The sequence below is a fragment of the Mobula birostris genome, chromosome 23 (genome assembly GCF_030028105.1).
Source record: "Mobula birostris isolate sMobBir1 chromosome 23, sMobBir1.hap1, whole genome shotgun sequence".
NCBI lineage: Eukaryota > Metazoa > Chordata > Chondrichthyes > Myliobatiformes > Myliobatidae > Mobula > Mobula birostris.
Genome location: NC_092392.1, coordinates 28,161,755 through 28,185,654, shown reverse-complemented (window position 1 = coordinate 28,185,654; position 23,900 = coordinate 28,161,755). Strand labels below are relative to the sequence as shown.

Below are 23,900 nucleotides of genomic sequence, written 5' to 3'. Positions count from 1 at the left end.
GTTTCAGAGAGTATGCAAAGGAGATTTACTGGGATGCTGCCTGGATTAGAGAGCATGGTTTATAAGAGTAGGTTGGCTTTTCCTTTTGGAGTGAAGGAGGATGAGGGGAGACTTGATAGAGGTGAAAAAGATGACAAGAGGCATTAATAGAGTGGACAGGTAGGGACTTTTGCTCAGGGTGGAAATGGCTAAAATGAGAGGTGTTTGGAGGAAAGTATAGGGTGGAGGTGATGTCAAAGGTAGGTTTCTACACAGAGAGTTGTGGGTGCAATGAATGCACTGCTGGGAGTGGTGGTAGAATCTGATGCATTACGGACATTGAAGGAACTCTTAGTCAAATGAAGGATAGAAAGTTGGAGAGTTATGTTGGAGGGATGGTTAGATTGATCTTAGAGAAATTTAAATTGTCAGCACAACACCGTGAGCCAAAGAGCCTGTACCATGTTGTACTCTCCTATGCTATGTATTTAATATTTCAGTAATATTTGAGTAACATTGTAAATATATTGTTTGATTAAGCATTCTTTGTTGTTTAAATAATTCATTACTGGTTATATGTAAAAGTACATGAATGGCATATGTCATTACGCCACCACATCATAAGTGCGTGCCTCGCTAAACATAAAAACAAAGAGTACATGCTTGTCCCGGTCTCCTTATGTTTTTATTTTGATTAGTTTTATATTTTGGAGGTACAAAACATAACAAAGAGGAATTCTGAAAGTCAGAGCAGAGAAATTAAGAGTTGAGATGTAATATGGTAACTTACAAAGCACTGGCCAGGCCACACCTGAAATTTCCATGGGAACAAGAACAGAAACAGAGTTAAGAAAAATTGCTGCTTTAAGCTGTTTTACTATATCCTTCTGTTCTATAAACCTCACTTTATAACCATTTTAGAAGTAAGATCTGGATGGTCTTCCTGCCTAAGAAAAGGAAAATGCAATATTTCCTCGAAAGTGAAAGAATTTAGCATGTTTGAATTTAGCACCGATGCAGCTTGGTAAAAGGCTTCCTTTTACACTTTATCACTCCCAATAAACTCATTCATTTTCCTGCAGTTCTCCTTAATAAAGTATCCCGCTGATTTAGATTGCAACATTATGCCAACTACTGTGTGCCAAGGGCAATCAGCATCAGCCTCCAGAAGCACAATATTTCTTTGTCCTTCACATGAGTGTGAAGGAAGTTTAAATACAAGCAACAGCAACGTGTGTTCAAGGAGCAAGCCTTTAAATTGAAAGAACATTGAATATATTGAAAGGAGAAAGATTTCATGTCTCAGATCAATTTTCCTTTGGCTCATGCCCAATATTTCTTTTACAAAAATCTATTCTGTCAACAGGATGTGTGTTATTAAGAGGCAATGCATACTATATGTAATTGAAATGTTGTTTGCAATAGTGTTTTGGAATAATGTGGTTAATTATAAACTATCTGCAAGTAGATCACAATAGGGTTTTCTGTTCAGCTTTCTGTGCTGTGGGGGCTTTGGCCATGAGCAGCAACATCATGAAGGGTTCCATCCCACACACCCTGCTCACGGACAGTTGGTCCCGCTCCCATCAGGAAGGAGGGTGCGCTGCATCGAAACCAGGACCACTGCAGTCAAAAACAGTTACTTTTCCCAAATAAGCGGTAAAGCTGATCACTAACTCCACCACTGCTTTATTATTTCCTGTCGGTCACCTTATGTAGAGACTAGCGTTAATTTACGGACATACAATCAATCTATGTATATAAGCTATCTCGGGTATTTATACTTATTGTGTTTTCTTTATTGTTATTGTGTTCTTTATCTTGTGTTTTTATGCCGTATTGGATGCGGAGTAACAATTATTTCATTCTCCTTTACGCTTGAGTACTGGAAATGGCAATAAACAATCTTGAATCTTGAATCTTGGATGATATAGTAAATACCAACATTTGAGAATAATATTCCGTGTGGGTCAATTTCAATTTCAACAGTGCGCTTGCAGGTCTTCCTTTAGTTTGAAGCTAATTTTACTGACCTTATGTTTAGAAAATGTACACCTTGAAGTTGAGATGTCATCAATACATTCATGTCTGACAAATTCTGCTGATAGTCTTTTCTGTTCAAGAATTCATGGACCATTCAGAAATCTGATAGCAGGGAGAAAGAAGCTTATTTCATTTGGAGACACAGCGCAGTAACAGACCCTTGCCCAATGAGCCTGCACCGCCCAATTAAAGATTAAAGTCTGTCACGAGCCTTGTGGCCCATCAGGCCGGTGCTTATGCCGGCTTCCGTGGCGTGAAGCAACTGAGAGTACGAGACTCCCCTCCCCGGATAGGACGCCAGTCTATCATGAGGTTAACCCCCACATTTTTGCCAGTACCCATGTTCAGCTGGGTAGACTGGAGCATTGTGTGGTTAAGTGCCTTGCTTAAGGACACGCACGCTGCCTTGGCCGAGGCTCGAACCCACGACCTTCAGATCGCTAGTCGAATGCCTTGACCACGTGCCGCACAATTTGTAAACATCAGGAACTGTTAACTGTAAACAAACTGTGCAAATGCAAATATAAATAAATAGCAATAAATAACGAGCATGAAACAACAAGATAAAAGAGTCCTTTTATAGTTATCCCCTCTTGTTCAAGAGCCTGATGGTTGATGGGTAGTAATTGTTCTTGAACCTGGTGGTGCAAATCCTGAGGCACTTCCACCTGATGACAGCAGGAAGAAAAGAGCATGGCCTGGGTGGTGAGAATCTCTGATGATGGATGCTGCTTTTCTACGGCAATGCTTCATGTAGATGTGCTGAATGGTTGGGAGGGTTTTACCCGTGATGTACTGGGCCGAATCCATCACCTTTTGTAGGATTTTCCACTCAATGGCATTGGTGTTCTCATACCAGGCCATAATGCAGCCAGTCAGCACACTTTCCACCCCACATCTATAGAAGTTTGTCAGGATTTTTGATGACATGCTAAATCTCCACGTACTCCTGAGGAAGTAGAGGCGCTGTCGTGCTTTCTTTGCAATTATTTTTATGTGATGGGTTCAGGACAGTTCCTTAGGAATTTACAGTTACTGCCTCTCTCCACCTCTGATCCTCTGATAATTACTGGCTCATGGACCTCTGGTTTCCCTCTCCTGAAGTCTACAATCAGCTCTTTGGTCTTATTGACATTGAGTGAGAGCTTGTTTTCATTACATCACTCAGCCAGGTTTTCAGTCTCCCTCCTGTACATTGAACCATCACCCCCTTTGATACGGCCCACAACAGTGGCGTCATCAGCAAACTCGTATATGATGTTGGAGCTGTATTTAAGGTCATAGGTGTAAAATGAGTAGAGCAGGGGGCTAAGAACACATCCCTGCGGTGTTCCTGTGCTGATGGAGGTTGTGGAGGAGATGTTTCTGCCAATCCAAACTATTTGTTTAAACTATTTATTTATATATTTAAACCCCTCCTATCCATTCTTTATTAAGGATATGGGTGAAAGGGATTGTGAGGGCTATAGGCCTACTCTAAGATCAATCTAACCCTTCCCTCCCACATAACTCTCCATTTTTCAATCTTCCATATGCCTGCCTAAAAGTTCCTTAAACGTTCCTGATTTATTTGTCTCCATCACCATCCCTTGGCGGTGTGTTCCATGCATCCACCACTCTCTGTGTAAGCTACAAAACTGCCACTGTCATCCAGCCTATACTTTCCACCAATCACCTTAAAATTATGGTCATTCACTCTTTTTGCTCTGGGTAACTGTGGAGCTATCAGACTAATGAACAAACCCTCCAATTTAATATGCAACAAACAGAACTCATGTCCTTTAGGAAAGGAAGCCTGCTGAATTTACTAGATAGATTACAGATTCTGATTCTGATTCAAAATCAGAATCAAGTTGAAAATCTATGGCACAGGTTGTGAAATTTTAAATCTACTCCTCATCTTTATTTCTCCAGTCCTGCTGAAAAGTCTTGGCCTGAAATGTCAACAGTACTTTTTTTCCATAGATGCTGCCTGGCCTGCTGAGTTCCTCCAGCATTTTGTGTGTGTTGCTCGGATTTCCAGCCCCTGCAGATTCTCTTGTGTTGTGAAATTTGTTGTTTTGCAGAAGCAATACAGTGCAATAGATAAAAATACTATTAATCACAATAAAATCAGATATAGCATAGACAATAAGAAATTCTTCAAATTGAATAAGAAATTTAGATTTTATTTATCATTGTATGTTTCATTGCATGGAAACATACAATGAAATACATCATTTGCATTAACAAATGACACACCTAAGCATTGGCTGGGGACCGCCCACAAGTTTTATAGGTGTCTCCTAATTCACAGTGACTCTGAACTGGCTCAGCAAGTTAAGTTTTAGGGCAATGAAACTTCAAGTGCATTCCCTTGACCCACAGATAAATAACGAATTGCAATAGATCCTGGAAACTTGGTTGGGCGAGGTGCATGTACCCAGTAGTCTGTAAGGAAAGGTCAACTTGTGATTGCATTTCAGTATTACTCAATTCTCAGTGGTTAACAACAAAACATTTACACTCTGCTGTCTTCACACTTCTGTTTTTCAGATTCATTGGCCTGGAAGCAAGGAGAGAATGGAAATGTGCAGGCTAACGGGGAAGCATCCCTCTGTAAGTATCATGATTGTGCCTCCAGACAGATCGAAGAAGCAATGAACTCTTACATCCAGTCTACCTAAATATTACTTGTAAAATTCTGTTTTAAGATAACGGTACAAATGACCCGTGGATTTCGAGAAGGCATTCAGCACAATAAACCATGAGCTGAGATTAAATGGAAGGCCAATTACTGACTTGATTAGATGATAAAACACAGCCACTATAATGAGTGTGCCGTGGATTGGGGGAAGTGACTGGTGATACCCTACAGAGATCTCTCTGCTGGGAACACAGCCACTCATGGTTCATTAGTAACTTCATTAACACAGTGAGAGCCCAGATGTGAGTGTACAGATGACCCAGAAACAAGAAATTGCCAGGACTCATTGGACTTAGTTAAGGGGTAAGGACGAGCAGATTGGGACATTGGAGAGCACATTGGAGAACAGGAGAATGAGGGCAAACATACAGAGGTGTATCCAATCATGAGGGACACAGATAAGGTGAATGCACTTGTCTAGGGGGCACAGAAAGGGTGAATACACTCAGTCTGGGGGGGGAGCACAGATAGGGTGAATGCACTCAGTCCAGGGGGTGCTGAAGGGGTGAATACACTCAGTCAAGGTGGACACAGAAAGGGTGAGTACACTCAGTCTGGGGGGGGCACAGATATGGTGAATACACTCAGTCTGGGGGGCGGCACAGATAGGGTGAATACACAGTCTGGGGGGCACAGAAAGGGTGAACACACTCAGTCTGGGGGGGCAAAGAAAGGGTGAATACACTCAGTCTGGGGGGCACATAAAGGGTGAATACACTCAGTCTGGGGGGGGCACAGATATGGTGAATACACTCAGTCTGGGGGGCGGCACAGATAGGGTGAATACACAGTCTGGGGGGCACAGAAAGGGTGAATACACTCAGTCTGGGGGGCACAGAAAGGGTGAATACACTCAGTCTGGGGGGCACAGAAAGGGTGAATACACTCAGTCTGGGGGGCACAGAAAGGGTGAATACAGTCTGGGGGGCACAGAAAGGGTGAATACACTCAGTCTGGGGGGGCACAGAAAGGGTGAACACACTCAGTCTAGGCGGGCACAGAAAGGATGAATACACTCAGTCTAGGTGGGCACAGAAAGGATGAATACACTCAGTCTGGGGGGCACAGAAAGGGTGAATACACTCAGTCTAGGCGGGCACAGAAAGGATGAATACACTCAGTCTGTGGGGCACAGAAAGGGTGAATACACAGTCTAGGGGGGCAAAGAAAGGGTGATTACACTCAGTCTGGGGCACAGAAAGGGTGAATACACTCAGTCTCTGTAACCCCTCCAGGATTGGGGGAATCAAGAACCAGAGGGCACAGGTTTACAATGAGAGGCAAAATATTTAATATAAACCTGAGGGATAGCTTTTCCACCCAGAGTGTGGTCTACATTACAGAATGGGCTGCCAGAGGCAGGTGCGTTAAAAACATTTAAAGGTACTTGTCCAAGTTTCATGAATGGGAAAGGTTCAGAGGGGTATGGATCAAATGCAGGCAAAAGGGACTTGCTTCAATGAGCATGTGAGTCAGCATGGAGCAGCGGGGCAGAGGGGCCTGTTTCTGTGCTGTATAACTCTATGAATGTACGGTGGAACCTGAATATTATTCCCAGCACCATCAATGGGACTTTTGGGTGCTTTGGGAGTGAGTAAAGGATTTTCTCAGCTAATTGTCAAGCAGATGTCACTTTAAGATCAGAGAAAGGTTGTTAGGATCAAGGTTGCTGAAATTGTGTAACTCTCCCACAATGTACTTAATTTATTGAGGTACAGCATGAAACAGGCCCTTTCTATATTTGACCCTAGCCTAATCACAGGACAATTTATGATGACCAATTAACCTACTAACTGGTAGGTCTTTGGGCTGTGGAGGAAACTGGAGCACCCGGAGGAAACCAACGTAGTCGTGGGGAGAACGTACAAACTCCTTACAGACATTGCCGGAAGTTGAACTCTGACACCCCGCCATCCCGAGCTGTAATATCATTGTGTTAACACCACACTACCATGCTGCCCTGAGAATGAGGTACTGCACAATGGCTTGAAGTCAGGCATCAATTAACTTTTCAAACTAAGGGTGTTGAGGTGTTTTTTGAAGCTATTCAGATGGTTGCGTTTAGTGTGTGATCTCATTGGAAGACAGAACAGACTTGACAGGCTGAATGGTTTCACCTTGCTCCTGTGGTCATACGTTGCAAGTTCCTCGCTGGTGTCCTGTGGGCACTATACCTGTAGCAAGGGAGAAGATCCTTGCAGCCAATCTGAACTCTCAAAATCACCACTCAGCTAGTCAGGACAACGTGTGTGTGAGAATGTGGTGATCTCCCTCCATTACACTCTGCTCTGACTTCACGATGTAGGAATTGGAAAGGGCAAAGCAATTTGAGATACAAGATTAATGAAGGACTAAACTTTGGCTTCTCTGTGGATTGTCACCTTGTTGTGGTGGAGAGGCTTGTGTGGTCCTGTGATCCCGAGAGCAATGCCGTCTGGAGCTATGCTCCTGGTAGGGTCACCCATGGCGGTAAGGTCGAGGGTGAGGTCCCTGACAAAGAACAATCCAACCAAGACCTCAACGGTGAAACAGGTGGACAAAGTTACTTCGAACTCAGCGACTGTGAAGGCGGATGAAGGCTGCCATAAATCCATCAGCTCCAGTCGTCGTGGTTTCCATGCCATTTGAATCAGTTGGTTGATTTGTGAAGTATCGTGTGCTTCTTGGAGTGCAACATCAAGTACACGTTAAACAAACACACGCACAGGCATCTTCGCTCTGTGGGCCACTTGATCAACAGAACGAAGACCATCATCCTCGACCTCGAGGGATAGCCACGACAACGACGACTTTGGGTGAATTGGGAATATATTGTTATTCTTTCATTGTTGATGGAACAATCCACTGGAGTTCATTTTGAGCGGACTAGAATATAAAAGCGAGGATGTGATGCTGAGGCTTTATACAGCATTGGTCAGGCCACATTTGGAGTATTGTGAGCAGTTTTGGGATCCATATCTCAGAAAGGGTGTGCTGGCATTGGAGAAGGTCAAGAGGAAATTCATGAGAATGATTCTGGGAAAAAGGGGTTAACATATGAGGAGTGTTTGATGGATCTAGCCCTGTACTCACTTGAGTTTATGGAGAACGAGGGGGGGGATCTCGTTGAAACCTATTGAACATTGAAAGGCTGAGATAGAGTGGACGTGGAGGGATGTTTCCTATAGTGGGGGATTCTAGGACCGGAGGGTACAGCCTCAGATTAGAGGGTTGGCCCTTTAGAACAGAGATGAGGAGGAATTTCCGTAGCCAGAGAGTGGTGAATTTGTGGAATTCATTGCCGCAGGCGGCAATGGAGGCCAAGTCATTTATATTTATAGCAGAGGTTGATAGATTCCTGATTAGTCAGGGCATCAAAGGTTATGGAGAGAAGGTAGGAGAATGGGGTTGAGAGGGATAATAAATTAGGCATAATAAACTGATACAGTAGACCTGATGGGTTGAATGGCCTAATTGTGCTCCTATGTCACCTCATTTCTCACAGCTGTTCCACTGCAACAGCGGGAGATACAAGACTTGTCTTAATTCTGCTCCTATTTCTAATGGTCTATGGAACACCTCTGCAGAATACTGCGTGTGCAGCATCCCTGATTCAAAGATTCAAGATGCAAAGTACATTTATTATCAAAGAATGCATAAATTATACAACCTTGAGATTTGTCTGCTTCAGGCAGCCACAGAGCAAGAACCCCAAAAGAGCCCAATAAAAAAATACTGATCCCCAATGCGCAAAGAAAGAGAGAAAAAAACCCACAAAACGAATAGAAAGCGAACAAATAACAAACTGCAACGAATAGAAGCGAACAATAACATTCCGAACCAAGTTGAGTTCATAAATCCATTTCCCCGAAGCAGCCAGAGTAGGCCTAAGCCTCAGTCTCAGTTCATCATAAAAGCTTGCAGACAAAAGCACAGCAGCCGAGGCACTCTCACAGCCTCAGCTTCGCGGAGAGTGGAGTGAACGCCACGGGAGAATGAGTGAAATTAGCCCCACCTCCGGTCCCAACACCCTGCCTTCCCAGTCTAACTGGGCCAACATTTTAATTGTCTACGTAGCAGAACATGCCTCGCATTAGGACCAGACCCTGCTGCAGCAAAATGCTTTGGGCCTAGAACGCGCCACTCAGCGATTCGCTCTGGGCCTAGATTCCACCACGCAGCATGAAGCCATTCTCAACTTCTCCGGATCGGCTCAGCACTTGGAGCGATCCAATTTCACACCTGGGTTAGTTGGACAGGCATCCAAACTCCTCCTCTCTGAATCGCTCACTCCATCTGCGTCGATTTTGCAACGCACCAGCACGACTCATCCCTCAAACTCGCTTCGCCTTCACTCACCTCTTCATTGTTTGCAGTGATAGTTTACCACAATTTACTTCAGTAAAAGGCTTTATAAAACACTAGTTGGGCTGCATCTGGAGTACAGTATTGCATACAGTTCTGCTCGTCCCATGATAGGAAGGATTTCGAGGCTTTGGAGAGGGTGCAGAAGAGATTTACCAGGATGCTGCCTGGTTTAGAGGGCATGTGCTATAACAAGAAACTGGATAAACGTGGGTTGTCTTCTCTGGAGTAGTGGAGACTGATTGGAGATCTGACAGAGGTTTATAAGATTATGAGAGGCATAGGTAGAGTGAACAGAGAGTATCTGTTTCCCGGGGTTGAAGTGTCCAATACCAGAGTGCTTGTATTGAAGGTGAGAGGCGGTAGGTTCAAGAGGGATGTGAGGGGTAAGTTTTATTACTCAGAGAGTGGTGGATGCCCGGAATGAGCTGCCTGGTTTGGTGGCAGAGGCAAATACATTAGAGTCTTTTAAGAGACGTTTGGATAGGCACATGGGATATGGACATGGTGTAGGTAGGAGGGATTAGTATTTGAGTGTTTTTGAGTTACTTTTTAGTGGGTTTGACATAAGATTGTGGGTCACATGGCCTGCTCCTGTGTGGTACTGTTCTATGTCTTATGTCCTAAGTAACAGGTCCTCCGAAATGATAACACAGAGAAATTTAAAGTTGATCACACTCTCCACCTCCAATCCACCAATGACGACTGGCTCATAGACCTTTGGGTTCTCTTAAATTAATTTTAAAAAGGTTTCTAAAATAACCTAGAAAAAGAAACATGAGAGGTTCATTCTATACCATTAACTGAAACCCATTGGCAATTTGGATCTGGTGCATGAAGAAGCTAAGGTAAACACTAAACTCAAAATTGTGGGTGTGTGTATTTTACCTCTGGCTTTATTTCCTGAGGAGGATGGGTGTAGGAATTTCTGCATAAAGGAATATATCTGGGATATAACGAACAATTGGAGCTTGTATAAAATGGAAATGAAACTGAACATTAACTTGGCAAAAGGAGGTACTGTAAGTTAAAGATTTCTCAGGACCCCCTTCTTCCCCCAGCTTCAGAACCCCATTGAGAAAGGATGACAGAGTACCAGAGATGATGAATGCAGCCTCTTGGTGCTCAGTGCCAAGGGTCACATTAATGAAACACGTTTTCTGGCAGTTTCAGTCTGGTTCCCTGTTGACACGGGGTCAGAGGGCACTGCTCTGAAGCCAGAGTCGAGGTTTTATTGAAGAGTAATGTGTAAGGGGGGCTTAGTTGGTGGATTTCAACACTTCAGCCTCGAGGACTGTTCTGTCATCACATTTTTAATAATGACAATAATTCATCTTTGTTTAAGCTAATTAAGGCAAATACTCCATGGATGCATTGTCCTTCACTCTGAAGTTAACATCGAGGCAAAGCAATATTGGTTTCAATAGCAGTTTCCTTTTTCAGTTCTGGATTTTAGTCGTGCTTAATAAATAAACTTTTGTTTGTGCTCTGTTAAAAGCTGAACCTATTAAACAATAAATTTAAGACAAAGGTACCATCTGTACTTAAACCAAACCATAATTACTTAAGTCCCTTTCCTTTTTTTTGTGGAGTTTTGGCATCATTAACAATTCTTGGCCTTAGGATCAGCTTTTTAATTACGCCAGAAAGATTGAAGAATAAAATTAAAGAATTAACAGAAGTTATTTATTAAATGTGCAGACACAGAAATTTTACTTTCTTTGCCAACAATCCTTAGATTGAACTGATTCTGCCTAAATTCCTCGATGAGACTTAAGAGAGCAGAAAGGAAGATAAAAATCCAATTGTCGGAATTTTGCGGCTTTCAGTACTAATGAAGATTTAAACTACAGCTCAAGCAGTTTGCTGAAAAAGAAGGACGAATGTAAAGCATGGTTTAATCCACATCCAACCCTATTACCAATGTCATCCATTCTGGAAACTTGTCTGAAAGTCCAGCAATTTTCTCCCTGACAATTGAACAACTTTTTTTTCATGTTTTCTCATTTTGCCTGTGATCTTGTTCATCCTTTTTTACTGAAAACAACAGCCTAGCTAGGGGCTCCCTTTATGGATCAGTGAGTGTACCGAGTGATTTGCTTTGATCACTCGTCTCTGCTGCCGACGGAAATCTCAGTTGATTAAACTGGTCTTTGGGTTAGACCATAAGAAAGAGAACACAGAACGGTAGAGCATAGCAACAGACCATTCAGCCCAGGATGCCTATGCTGTCCATGATGCCAAGTTAAGTTATTCACATCTGCCTGAATGTCATTTCCGTTCCCTGCCTGTTTCTGTCTGTCTGTCTCTTAAACACCTTTATCATATCTGCTTCCACCACCACCCCTGGCAGAGCGTTTCAGGCACCCACCACTCTCTGTTGACAAAACTTGTCCCAAGAATCTCCTTTCAACTTTCCTCCTCTCACCTTAAAGCTCTGGCCTCGAGTATTTAACTTTTCCCCATGGAAAAGGACTAACTGTCTACCCTATCCATCACACCATTATCATCATTATGTGCTGTGTCCTATGACATAGGTGATTATGTCCTTGACCATGATTGTTCTTGGCAAATTTTTCTGCAGAAGTGGTTTGCCATTGCCTTTACCTGAACAGTGTTTTTACAAGACAGGTGAGCCTAGCCATTATTAGTACTCTTCAGAGATTGTCTGCCTGGTGTCAGTGGTCACATAACCAGGGCTTGTGATATGCACCAGCTGTTCATACAACCATCCACCTCCTGCTCCTATGGCTTCACGTGACCCTGATCAGGGGTGGGGCGGGGGCTAAGTGGGTGCTTCACCTTGCCCAAAGGTGACTTGCTGGCTAGTAGAAGGAAGGAGCTTACGCCTCCTTCGGTAGAGATGTATCTCCACCCACCACCCAAACCCTCTCTATGTCTCTCATGATTTTATACATTTCCATCAGATTTTCTTTCAGCATTCAAAACTCCAGAGAAAACAGCCCAGATGTGTCCAATCACTTCCTACAGCTAATGCACTCCAATCCAGGCAGCACCTTGTTAAGCCTATTCCGCATCCTCACTAAAGCCTCCGTACCCTTCCTGTAATGGGACAACCAAAGGAGCAAATAGGAGTGTAATGGCCCCTCAAACTTTCTCCAATATTCAACAGGAAGATTAGATTAGCTTTATTTGTCACATACACAGAACATCAGAACATCAAAATATACAGTGAAATGCATAGTGTTTGCACAGTCCGAGTGTCGCCATGCCTCTGTCTTCAATGCAGCCCACAACTTACTAACCCTAACCAGAAAGTTTTTGGTTTGGAAGGTGGGAGGAAATTGGAACACCTGGAAGGAACCTGGAGCTTCTCATCATGGGGAGAATGTACAAACTTCTTACAGACAGCATAAATATATAAATACAAGTGTGTGTTTGCAATATAAACAGCATTATAAACAGTGGTTTCAAGTGTTTACAGTGCAGCTGTAACCTCGCTGTTAGACTCTTCTCTTCCCTGTGGTAAATGATGTTATTGCAATTGCAATTTTCTGCTTCAATTCAAATTTCAGATTCTTATTTTTTAACTTTTATCTTTTATTGAAGTATGGAATGTACCTCAATAAAAGTTTAAAAAAAATTGAAACTTGAGCTGCATGATAATGTAGCAGTGGTGTATTTAATATTTCAGTAGTATTTAAGTAATCTTGCAAACATATTGTTTGATTAAGATTTATGTTTGTTTAAATAATTCATTTCAGGTTATATGTAAAAGTATGTAAATGGCATACGTCATTATGCCGCCATGTCATATGAGTGCAATTCGCTAAAGTAAAAACAAAACCAAGACCAGTTCTTCTGGGCCTCTGTCTTTTTATGGCAGTTAGTTTTAATATTTTGGAATTATAAAACATATGGGGAGCAAGGACATGGTAGACCAATTGAATAATTACTTTGGTTCTGTCTTCACTAAGGAGGACATAAATAATCTTCCAGAAATAGTAGGGGACAGAGGGTCCAGTGAGATGGAGGAACTGAGCGAAATACATGTTAGTAGGGAAGTGGTGTTAGGTAAATTGAAGGGATTGAAGGCAGATAAATCCCCAGGGCCAGATAGTCTGCATCCTAGAGTGCTTAAGGAAGTAGCCCAAGAAATAGTGGATGTATTAGTGATAATTTTTCAAAACTCGTTAGATTCTGGACTAGTTCCTGAGGATTGGAGGGTGGCTAATGTAACCCCACTTTTTAAAAAAGGAGGGAGAGAGAAACCAGGGAATTATAGACCGGTTAGCCTAACGTCGGTGGTGGGGAAACTGCTGGAGTCAGTTATCAAAGATGTGATAACAGCACATTTGGAAAGTGGTGAAATCATCGGACAAAGTCAGCATGGATTTGTGAAAGGAAAATCATGTCTGACGAATTTCATAGAATTTTTTGAGGATGTAACTAGTAGAGTGGATAGGGGAGAACCAGTGGATGTGGTATATTTGGATTTTCAAAAGGCTTTTTGACAAGGTCCCACACAGGAGATTAGTGTGCAAACTTAAAGCACACAGTATTGGGGGTAAGGTATTGATGTGGATGGAGAATTGGTTAGCAGACAGGAAACAAAGAGTGGGAATAAATGGGACCTTTTCAGAATGGCAGGCGGTGACTAGTGGGGTACCGCAAGGCTCAGTGCTGGGACCCCAGTTGTTTACAATATATATTAATGACTTGGATGAGGGAATTAAATGCAGCATCTCCAAGTTTGCGGATGACATGAAGCTGGGTGGCAGTGTTAGCTGTGAGGAGGATGCTAAGAGGATGCAGGGTGACTTGGATAGGTTGGGTGAGTGGGCAAATTCATGGCAGATGCAATTTAATGTGGATAAATGTGAAGTTATCCACTTTGGTGGCAAAAATAGGAAAACAGATTATTATCTGAATGGTGGCCAATTAGGAAAAGGGGAGGTGCAACGAGACCTGGGTGTCATTATACACCAGTCATTGAAAGTGGGCATGCAGGTACAGCAGGTGGTGAAAAAGGCAAATGGTATGCTGGCATTTATAACGAGAGGATTCGAGTACAGGAGCAGGGAGGTACTACTGCAGTTGTACAAGGCCTTGGTGAGACCACACCTGGAGTATTGTGTGCAGTTTTGGTCCCCTAATCTGAGGAAAGACATCCTTGCCATAGAGGGAGTACAAAGAAGGTTCACCAGATTGATTCCTGGGATGGCAGGACTTTCATATGAAGAAAGACTGGATGAACTGGGCTTGTACTCGTTGGAATTTAGAAGATTGAGGGGGGATCTTATTGAAACGTATAAAATCCTAAAGGGATTGGACAGGCTAGATGCAGGAAGATTGTTCCCGATGTTGGGGAAGTCCAGAACGAGGGGCCACAGTTTGAGGATAAAGGGGAAGCCTTTTAGGACTGAGATTAGGAAAAACTTCTTCACACAGAGAGTGGTGAATCTGTGGAATTCTCTGCCACAGGAAACAGTTGAGGCCAGTTCATTGGCTATATTTAAGAGGGAGTTAGATATGGCCCTTGTGGCTATGGGGGTCAGGGGGTATGGAGGGAAGGCTGGGGCGGGGTTCTGAGTTGGATGATCAGCCATGATCATAATAAATGGTGGTGCAGGCTCGAAAGGCCAAATGGCCTACTCCTGCACCTATTTTCTATGTTTCTATGTTTCTATAACAATAGTGGTTAGCACAACACTTTACAGCAGCTGCTGTAACATTGGGGTTTGATTCCCATGGCTGCCTGTAAAGCGTTTGTCCATTCTCCACATGACTGTGTGGGTTTCCTCCAGGTGCTCTGGTCTCCTCCCACATTCCAAAAATAAAGTACAGTTACAGTTCGTGAGTTGTGGGCATACTATGTTGGTGGTGGACGCTTGGTGACATTTGCATGTTGCCCAGCACAAACAATGTAATCTGTATCTTTCAATGCACATGTGACCAATAAGCTCTCAACCATCAGGCCCTTGAACCAGAGGGGATAACTTCACTCAAGAAAAGTATAGTTGCTGATGCACGTGTCTTCCATCGTGTTGACTGAGAGGGTTACTTGACCTCGTAGATCACACAGATTCAGGAATAGTCATCATCCCTCAACTCTTGAACTTAGAGGAGATAACTTCACTCACCCCATCACTGAACTGTCCCCACAACTGATGGACTCACTTTCAGGACTCACGCCACCAGGTTCATGACCAGTTATTAACCCTCAACTACCAGGCTCTTAAACCCAAGAGGATAATTTCACTCAACTTCACTCATCTTATCATAGGTTCTCATAACCTATGGACTCACTTTCAAGGACTTTTCATCTCATGTTCTCGATATTTATTGCATATATATTTCTTATTATTTTCCTTTATTGTTATTTCTTTGTACTTACTGTGAGTGCCCATAGAAAAATGAATCTCATGGTTGTATATGGTGACATATTTATACTTCGGAGTAAATTTATTTTGAACTTTGAAGGAGCATTCTGTAGGAATGGGACTGGATGGAGCCAGGCACCAACTGTTGTGGACTTGTAGCTGTTGCTCCTGTGCTAATGATGTTTTCTCTTTCTCCAACAGAGGGACTGTGCAAATTTCATCCGAGTCCTTCATAATTACAACAAGACCCATGTATATACCTGTGGGACTGGAGCTTTCCACCCAATGTGCGCCTTTATCGAGATGGGAGCCCAGGCAGAGGTAAGTAACTTTAGCTGTTGTTATAACTGGTGCATGGCAAGGTAAGGCAGAAAATGGAATGAACATCATCCATCATCTGCCTTCAAAGAGATTTTTCATTGCACTAGGCTGATATTTTACACAGTTGGTGCATGCTTAATACAAAGAGATTCATTCATTCCAGACAGGTTTCTGAGAAGTAATCTTTATTTTTATCAGGAGCCTGTGTTTCAGCTGGATTCACACAGTCTTGAGTCTGGGAGACTGAAATGTCCCTTTGACCCTTTGCAACCTTTTGCCTCAGTGCTAACAGGTAAGAAATCATATCGCCCTCGTTGGCACGTCTTGAGGAGAATGATCTCTGCCATTAATGAGAACCAAATGTTACTTACGATCTTGGTTTCTTTCCCCACCTTTGGAAGGAAAAGAATGACCGACTATCTTACAAAGAGATATCTTCTTCCTACTTGTTATTTATTTATTGAGATACTGCACAGAATAGGCCCTTCCGGCCCCTCAAGCTGCACCACCCAACAATGCCCCAATTTAATCCTAGCCAAACGATGGGACAATTTACAATAACCAATTAGCCTACCAACTGGTATGCCTTTGGGTTGTGTGAGGAAACCAGAGTACCCAGAGGAAACTCATGCATTCACAAGGAGAACATACAAAATTCCTTACAGGCATTGGTGGGAAATAAACCCTGGTCGCAGGTTCTGTGAATGGTTGTGTTAACCACTATATTACTGTGCTGCCCCTTTTATCTCCAGGTCCTCTGGTTTCCTTCCACAGTCCTAAGACAGACCGGGTAGTTTAATTGGTCATTGTAAATTGCCCTGTGATTAGGGTTAGGGTTAAATCAGGGTTGTCGGGGAGACGCTGGGTGGTGCTGCTCATAGGGCCAGAAGGGCAAATTCTGCACTGTTTCGTTGAATAAGTAAAAATAAGTAAACCAAGGAAAAGTTCGAGATACCCTGATCCATCCCCTCTCCCAACCATGATTCCCCTCTCCCTGCCCTCTTCCCACTCTCAGTCCACAAAAGAGACCCATAATCTGAATGAGGTTTATCATCACTCACATACATCATGATTTTTTTTTAGTGGCAGCAGTACAGTGTAATACATAAAATTACTACAGTACTGTGCAAAAGTCTTAGGCACTCCAGCTATATGTGCCTAAGACTTCTGCACTGTACAATATATGGTATGAGATTGTTGTTTTCTGGCAGCAGTATATTGCAAAAGTACAATATTACTTTTGTTATGTCCTGCACAGTTCCTGGCCTGTGTTTCCTCTTTAACTTGTGTTGCTGTTTCCTGGGACACCTGCAGTTACCCTTCCGTTGCCAGGACCTGATGGGGACCGCTTAAAAACAAGGCCACTCCCACTCCCTCCCTCCCTCCTCCCTCCCTCCCTCCTCCCTCCCTCCCTCTCTCTCTCCCTCTCTCTCTCTCTCTCCCCTCCCCCTCTCTCTCTCTCCCCCTCTCTCTTTCTCTCCCTTTCTCTCCGTCTCTCTCCCTCCCCCCTCCCCCCCAGTCTGCAGCCGGCACTACCACACCACACATCTCCTCTTTTCCGTGTACCCTAATCATAATTTAATAAATATCTTTTGTTTGTACTTCCTGTTGTGGTCTGACTCCTTCGTATTGCTTCCTGAGAGCTGAGGTTGTAACCGATAAATTACAAAATAAATAAATAGCACAGTAAAGGAATAGAGAGGTAGTATTCACGGGTTCATGGACTGTTCAGGAATCTGATGAGGGAGAGGAAGAAGCCGCTTTTGAATTGTTGAGTGTGGATCTTCATGCTCCTGTGCCTCCTCCCCGAGGGTGATAACGAGACGAGTAGCAGCGATTACTCACAATAGGGACTGCATCGCAAACAGGCAGACACAGCCTAGTTTAACTTGTCATCATTTTCAGCGCAGGTAATGTGGGCCAAATAGATTGTTCCTGTTCTGTGTAAATTCTACCTCCATTCTGCCAGAGTGAGTCGACTTTTTCCATCTCGAGCAAAGATGGTTAAAATTATTTGTCCGTGCGAAAGGAAACAGAGAGAAAGACTTCCATTTGATGTGTCTGGGTGAGCTTAGATCTGGACATGGTCTTTAACCCCTCTGTCCTATCGTGTTACTGCAGACTGTACCCCTGTCCCCATGCCCGACAGCAGTCTAACCCTATAAAGTATCAGGAAACATGATATTTGCAGCTATTTCTGCCAGGATTAACTGCTTCAGAAGCATTCCGTCTACTTTACAGCTGAAATAAGCAAATCTCTGCCGAACCGTGATTCTGGTCGGATCTAGCTGAAGAAAATGCCAGAACTCTACATATAATTTTTATTACATGTCGTAGGGAAAGTGACTGCAAGAGTGAAAATAAAATTTCTCCGGAGCTGTAGTTCTGCAATTTATCCCCCCAAAGTTTAATGCATGCAGACAGCAGAAAAAAATTAGGGATTTTCTTTCACTTTTAGCAGCCTTTATGCCATGCCTGACATTCGGATTTAAATATTACATTAACACAGTCTTGATACCAATCCCTGAAACTGAAAATAGGTGTAGGCAAAATTACTGGACTTATGCAGAGTGATCAACACTGTTCAGTTGGAAATCTGTGCAGAAGCCTCCTCTGTGAAATTATCTGAATCGATCAATAGTGATGACTATGTGACTTCACTCCATCCTCTCCAGCAGCTGGGCCTTTGGCGATTATCTGCTGCAGAATTGACCTGCTACTGAATCCATCCTCAGTGATCACCAACATAGGTTTGCTCTGCAGTCAATTACGCACCAACCTTTGGGCTAATTATCACAACTGGCCGTTCCAAGGAGGGTACTTTTTCAAATGATCACAGCAATGTTTCCTTGAGGACAGTACAAGCCACAAAAACGCTCTCATCCCATTGATAAACTTAGTTATCAGAGGCTACAGCAGCTGCCAGAGTAACATCACCAGTGGGGCAGAAGTCTCTGACTCCCTGACGATACCTCCCAATTTCTCTTTTTTCTCTCTTTTCTATTTCTCTTTCTCTCCCCCTCCTTCTCATTCCCCTCCCTCTTCCTCTCCTTCTGCCCTCTCTCCCTTTCCTCTCTCTTTTCCCTCTCTCCCTTTCCTCTCTCTTTTCCCTCTCTCCTTTCCTTCTTCCTCTCTCCCCCTCCCTCTCTCTCTTCTCTTCCTCTCTCTTTCTCTCTTCTCTCTCTGTCCTCATTCTCTCTCTCTTGACTTCACTCTCTTCTCCCCCTTCTCTCCCCTCTCTCTCTCTCCCCTCTCTTTCCTCCTCTGTCCCCTTTTATCTATCCCTCTCTCTCCTCCCACTCTCTCTCATGCTCTTTTATTCCTGTCTCCCTCTCTCTCTTCCTCTCCCTTGTCCTGTCTCCTCTTCCTCCCCTTTTTTCTCCCTCTCTCCATCTCACCTATTCAGTCTTTCTGAAGTAAAACAACACCAAACCTCGATCTTTGAGACAGATTTGACCCTTGGTAGCACTTCTCGCTTGTTCTTTAATGCAACCACATGCCTTCCATCCCTCAGTGAGATCGGCAGTCATAAACCTGGGGCAGGAATTCACGTAACACTGTTGATGCCATTCCAGGTACAAGGTTGAAAACGAATCTTATTCCTAAAGTGTCACACTCACCCCACTGAATCATGGGAAAAACCCAGTTTAAAAGGTTTTCCAAAGTAAGTAGGTATTTTAATGTATTTCTTGATTCACTGTTCTATGATTCTAGGAAGGGAGAGACTCAGGGTTTTTGTGTAGGTACTGTGTCACTGTGGTGTACTTTGACTGGTGGTGTACTCACAGACTTTATGGACTAACTTAGCATTGAAGGCCAGTCCTGAGGGAGTGTTGAACAGCAGACAAATAGCTCAGCACCAGGACAGGACTGAACAAAACACCAGCAGCTGGTAACCTGCCTGGGTGTCATCTCCTGCCGCAGAAGGCAAGAAGTGGAGTACATTTCCCAGCCTGGACACTTGAGTCAGAGGTCTGAGAGAAGACAAACAGAGCTACCTCTATAATCCCGAGCATATCACATATCCTGGATATCAGAAGGATTGATCCATTTTCAAAATTCCTGCTGTTTAAGCGTGAGTTTCTGTTGACAAGTTAATCCGTGCAGTGGACGGAGAGGGAGAGCGTGGAGCTTGAGGACGAGCAGCAGAGGATGAGCTTACTTCACCGCACGTCTGTCGGTAGATATGGAGTAATTATCTCGTAATTATGCTCTCTCTCGACATCAGTGACGTAGAACTGGGAGTACCTGACTGATAGCTTTGAGAGTCAGCCACAGGAGTGACCAACAATCCGCTGCAGGAACGCAGCAGGCCGTGCAGCATCTGTGGAGTGAAGGAATTGTTGAGGTTTGGGATCAAGATCCTACATCAGTACTACTGACACTGAGTGAACTTATAGAAATGTTTGAAATGATAAGATCATAAAACCATAACAGAAGGGACGTTTTGCACCTGAGCTGGAGGGGGACTAATATTCCAAAAGGAAGGTTTGTTAATGCTGCACGGGGCGTTTAAACTAGAGTTGCAGGGGGATGGGAACCGGAGTGCCAGAACAGTTAGTGGAGAGGTTGTGGAGGCAGATGTTGGTAAGACCTCAGACAAAGTTAGGAATCAAAAAGTTGAGCATGGTGCAGCTAGTGTCCTGAGCTGTGTATGTTTCAATGCAAGAAGTATCATAGGAAAGGCGGATAATAGTGCTGAAGTTGAGGTAGCTGGTTTACAAACAGAGGCAATGTGTAGTGAGGAGAGGCTATTGACAGGTAAAATTGCAATCAATAGGATAAGTTACAGTGTAAAAGGCAGACAAAATCGAAAAGGGTGAATACAGGACTGAAAGTGTTATATTTGAATGCATGCAGTATACGGAATAAAGTAGAAGAACTTGCAACACAGTTGCAGATTGGCAGATGTGATCTTTGACACTTGAACATTTGATAATGTGGACAGCCTTTACCCCAGGAGAGGGGAGTCTGGATCTACGGGGCATAGTTTTAAGGTGAGAGAGGAAAGATTTAAAAGGGACCTGAGAGACAACTTTTTCACCCAGAGGGTGGTGAGTATATGGAATGATCTCCCAGAGGAGGTTTTTGTGGCAGATACAGTAGTATCATGTAAGAAGCACTTGGATCGGCACATGTGTGGGGCTTAGGGGGACATGGGCCAAATGTCGGAAATTGGGACTTGCTGAGTGGGGACCATGCTGGGTGGGTCAGCATGGATTGTTTGGGCCAAAGGGCCTGCGTCTGTGCTGGATTGCTCTGTGACTCCTTCCAGCACCGGGACTATGGTCCTGCAGGGCCAGTGCTGATTCAGGTACTGTTCAAATGGGACGAGGTTCTCTGCTCCACATCCTTTTAGATCTCACCAGCCTCTGAAGGGAGGGTTTACCCTCATCTCCCCTTTCACCTTTTTTGCCAATTGCTTTAAATTCGAGGGGTGAGGGATGAGGGGTGCGGGGGTGTTGCATCAGTGTATACAAGGACTGAATGGCTGAAGGGCTCTGTGTCTGCTGTATTGAATCCCTGCCTCTTGGTTTGTGACAAGAAGTGGGTCATTATCTAACCCTCGCAACGTTATACACTTCATGTCCAGCCTGTTAGGTATAATTCATACCATCATTACTGCAATTTACTCCTTGTAAAACTATACATCCTATGAAATAACACTTCGTTATTTGCTCTGAAAATACACCCAAATAGAACATTTCTTCAGTTCGCAAATGGATTTTCTCTATCGTCATTTTGAGTGAAAACATTTGGAAATATTTTAACGCACATTAATATGAAGAATGGGAATCCCAGTATGAGCAAGAAATGTAGGGGTGTGCAGTGGGAACTCTAATGAATAGTTGTGCCTTACCCAAGCAGAGAGCACACCTCCCGTGCAATACTATCACCCCTGCCGCGCATTCCATGCACTCACCACTCTCTGTGTACAAAATCTACCTCTGACATCCCCCCTATACTTGCCTACAATTACTTTAAAATTATTATTATTATCATCATCATTATGTGCCATGTCGTATGACATGGAGATCATGGTCTTCCATCTGTCTTCAATCTGAGAAATTCTAATAAGCTCTTCAAAGCCTTTGCCTGTCCATCCCTTGATATAACTCACGAATGCCACACACTGTCGACCGCGACTTTTTCTACCATCAGTTTTTCCTGTCACTGCAAGATGTTCGAGCTTCTCTTTCCTCAGTACATGCCCCAGAAATTCCAGCTGCCGTTTCCTGACTGATGGTATCAGCTCTCTCCTTATTCCGGCTCTTGGCAACACTTCCTCATTTGTTACTCTGCCCTTCCATGATATTTTCATCATTCTTCTCAAAAACCACATTTCTGCAGCTTCGAGTCTTCCCTCGTTCTGCTTTGATATTGTCCAACGTTCACTTCATTATGTTACGTAGCACCTCAACACTCTGACTTTCATACACACTGAAATTATGTTATTCTTTATGTTATGGACTTACGGTCAAGATGGCACCTGCAAACAATACCCCTTTGGTCGACATCTTCTGGACAGATCATGAAACCATATACTGTACTTCATTTATTTTATGTTATTTACATTTGTTTTTGATCTTGAATGTGATTCTGGAAATGTTGGAACCTGTGATTTGCAGTTTGGAGATCGTTTGGGTGTTTCAGTCTCGGAGAAGATTTTCCGAGGCAGGGGCAGCATGAGCAAACCTTATGGTGAGAAGGCTGTGGGACTGGGTGCGAGCCAACGTTAACCTCCATTTCAGCGATTAAAGCTTCCATTCTTCGCTGATTAAAGCAAAAACGGAGATTGAGGCATCAAGGAGAATGCAGAAGGTGCCTGCATTTTTATCACTGATGGGATCGCTGTGCTACAGAGAGGGGAGGCTGCCTTTGGATTGCTAGTGGGATCGCTCTACTTCCAGAGAGTGGAGACTGATTTTTGGTCGCTGGTGGGATCGCGCTGCTTTGGAGAGGACAGACTGACTTTTGATCACTGGTGGGATCGCTCTGCTACAGAGATAGAAAAACCTGCCACTGGGCCTGGAGAATATTACTCAGGTTTTCTGCATTTTGGATATGGATTTGGACTATCGACTTTTTTCAGTCTTACAGATTTTTATATTCTGTTTTTTGTGTGTGTGAGGGGTGGGGGAATTTGGGGTTGATGTGCCTGTTCCATTTTTGCTCTTCTTTTTGGTGCAGGGAGAAGAGATTTGGGGATTGATGATTGTGCTTCCATTCTTTTCTTTCTTGGTTCCTTGGCTATCTGGAGAAGAAAAATTTCCGAATTGTATACTTTGATAATAAAATGAACCTTTGAACCTTTAGTATCTTGTTCAAATGTGTGGACATGCATTTAGCAATCTCAATCCTTCTAACTTCAACATCAGCCCTACTGTAAATGTTATTGTGCCCTTTAAAATTATGCTCTCTTTTATTAGCCATTTCCACCCTCGTGAAAAAGGTACTGGCTTTCCACTCTTATCAGTGCCCCTTATCATCTTGTACACCTCTATCAAATCATCTCTCATTCTCCTTCACTCCAAAGTGAAAAGCCCTTGCTCACTCAACCTTTCCTCACAAGACATTCTTCCATTCCAGGCAGCATCTGGTAAATCTCCTCTGGACCTTCTCTAAAGCTTCCACATCCTTCCTATAATAAGGCAACCAGAACTAAACACAATCCTCCGAGTGTGGTCTAACCAGAGTTTTACAGAGCTGCAACATTACCTTGCAGCTGTTAAAGACAATCCTCTGACTAATGAAGGCCAACACATCATACAACTTCTTAACCACCTTGTCAACGTGCGCGGCAACTTTGAGAGATCAATGGGCATGGACCCTGAGACCTCCTCCACATTGCTAAGAATTCTGTCATTAATTTTGGCCTTCCAAATTTAATCACTTCACACTTTTCTTGAATGAACTCCATCTGCCTCTTCCCAGCCCAGTTCCGTACCCTGTCAAAGTAAATCAAAAAAATCCATCCACTTCACAGACTGATTTGTGTTCCCCTGCTGTCTGCTTCTAGATGAATACCTGTATGCTGGTACAGCGTCTGACTTCCACGGCAGAGACACGGCATTCACTCGCTCTCTGGGACAACCTTTCAGCCAAACCTACATTCGCACTGACCTCTCTGAACATTACTGGCTCAACGGTAAGTCCCTCCCACAGCCTCGCAGCCCAGGAAC

The 23,900-nt window shown here is 43.5% G+C and overlaps 1 protein-coding gene across 9 annotated transcripts in view; it reads left to right on the top strand.

Annotated features, from left to right (window-relative positions):
• Nucleotides 1-23,900, top strand: part of sema3d (sema domain, immunoglobulin domain (Ig), short basic domain, secreted, (semaphorin) 3D) — a 258,748-nt gene that overhangs the window by 149,179 nt on the left and 85,669 nt on the right. For all 9 annotated transcript variants that reach the window (XM_072241690.1, XM_072241691.1, XM_072241695.1 and 6 more), the window contains 4 exons: nt 4,558-4,620; nt 15,598-15,717; nt 15,916-16,009; nt 23,738-23,866. In XM_072241690.1, the coding sequence (XP_072097791.1) occupies nt 4,558-4,620; nt 15,598-15,717; nt 15,916-16,009; nt 23,738-23,866 (406 nt within the window). The remainder of the gene's footprint in view (nt 1-4,557; nt 4,621-15,597; nt 15,718-15,915; nt 16,010-23,737; nt 23,867-23,900) is intronic.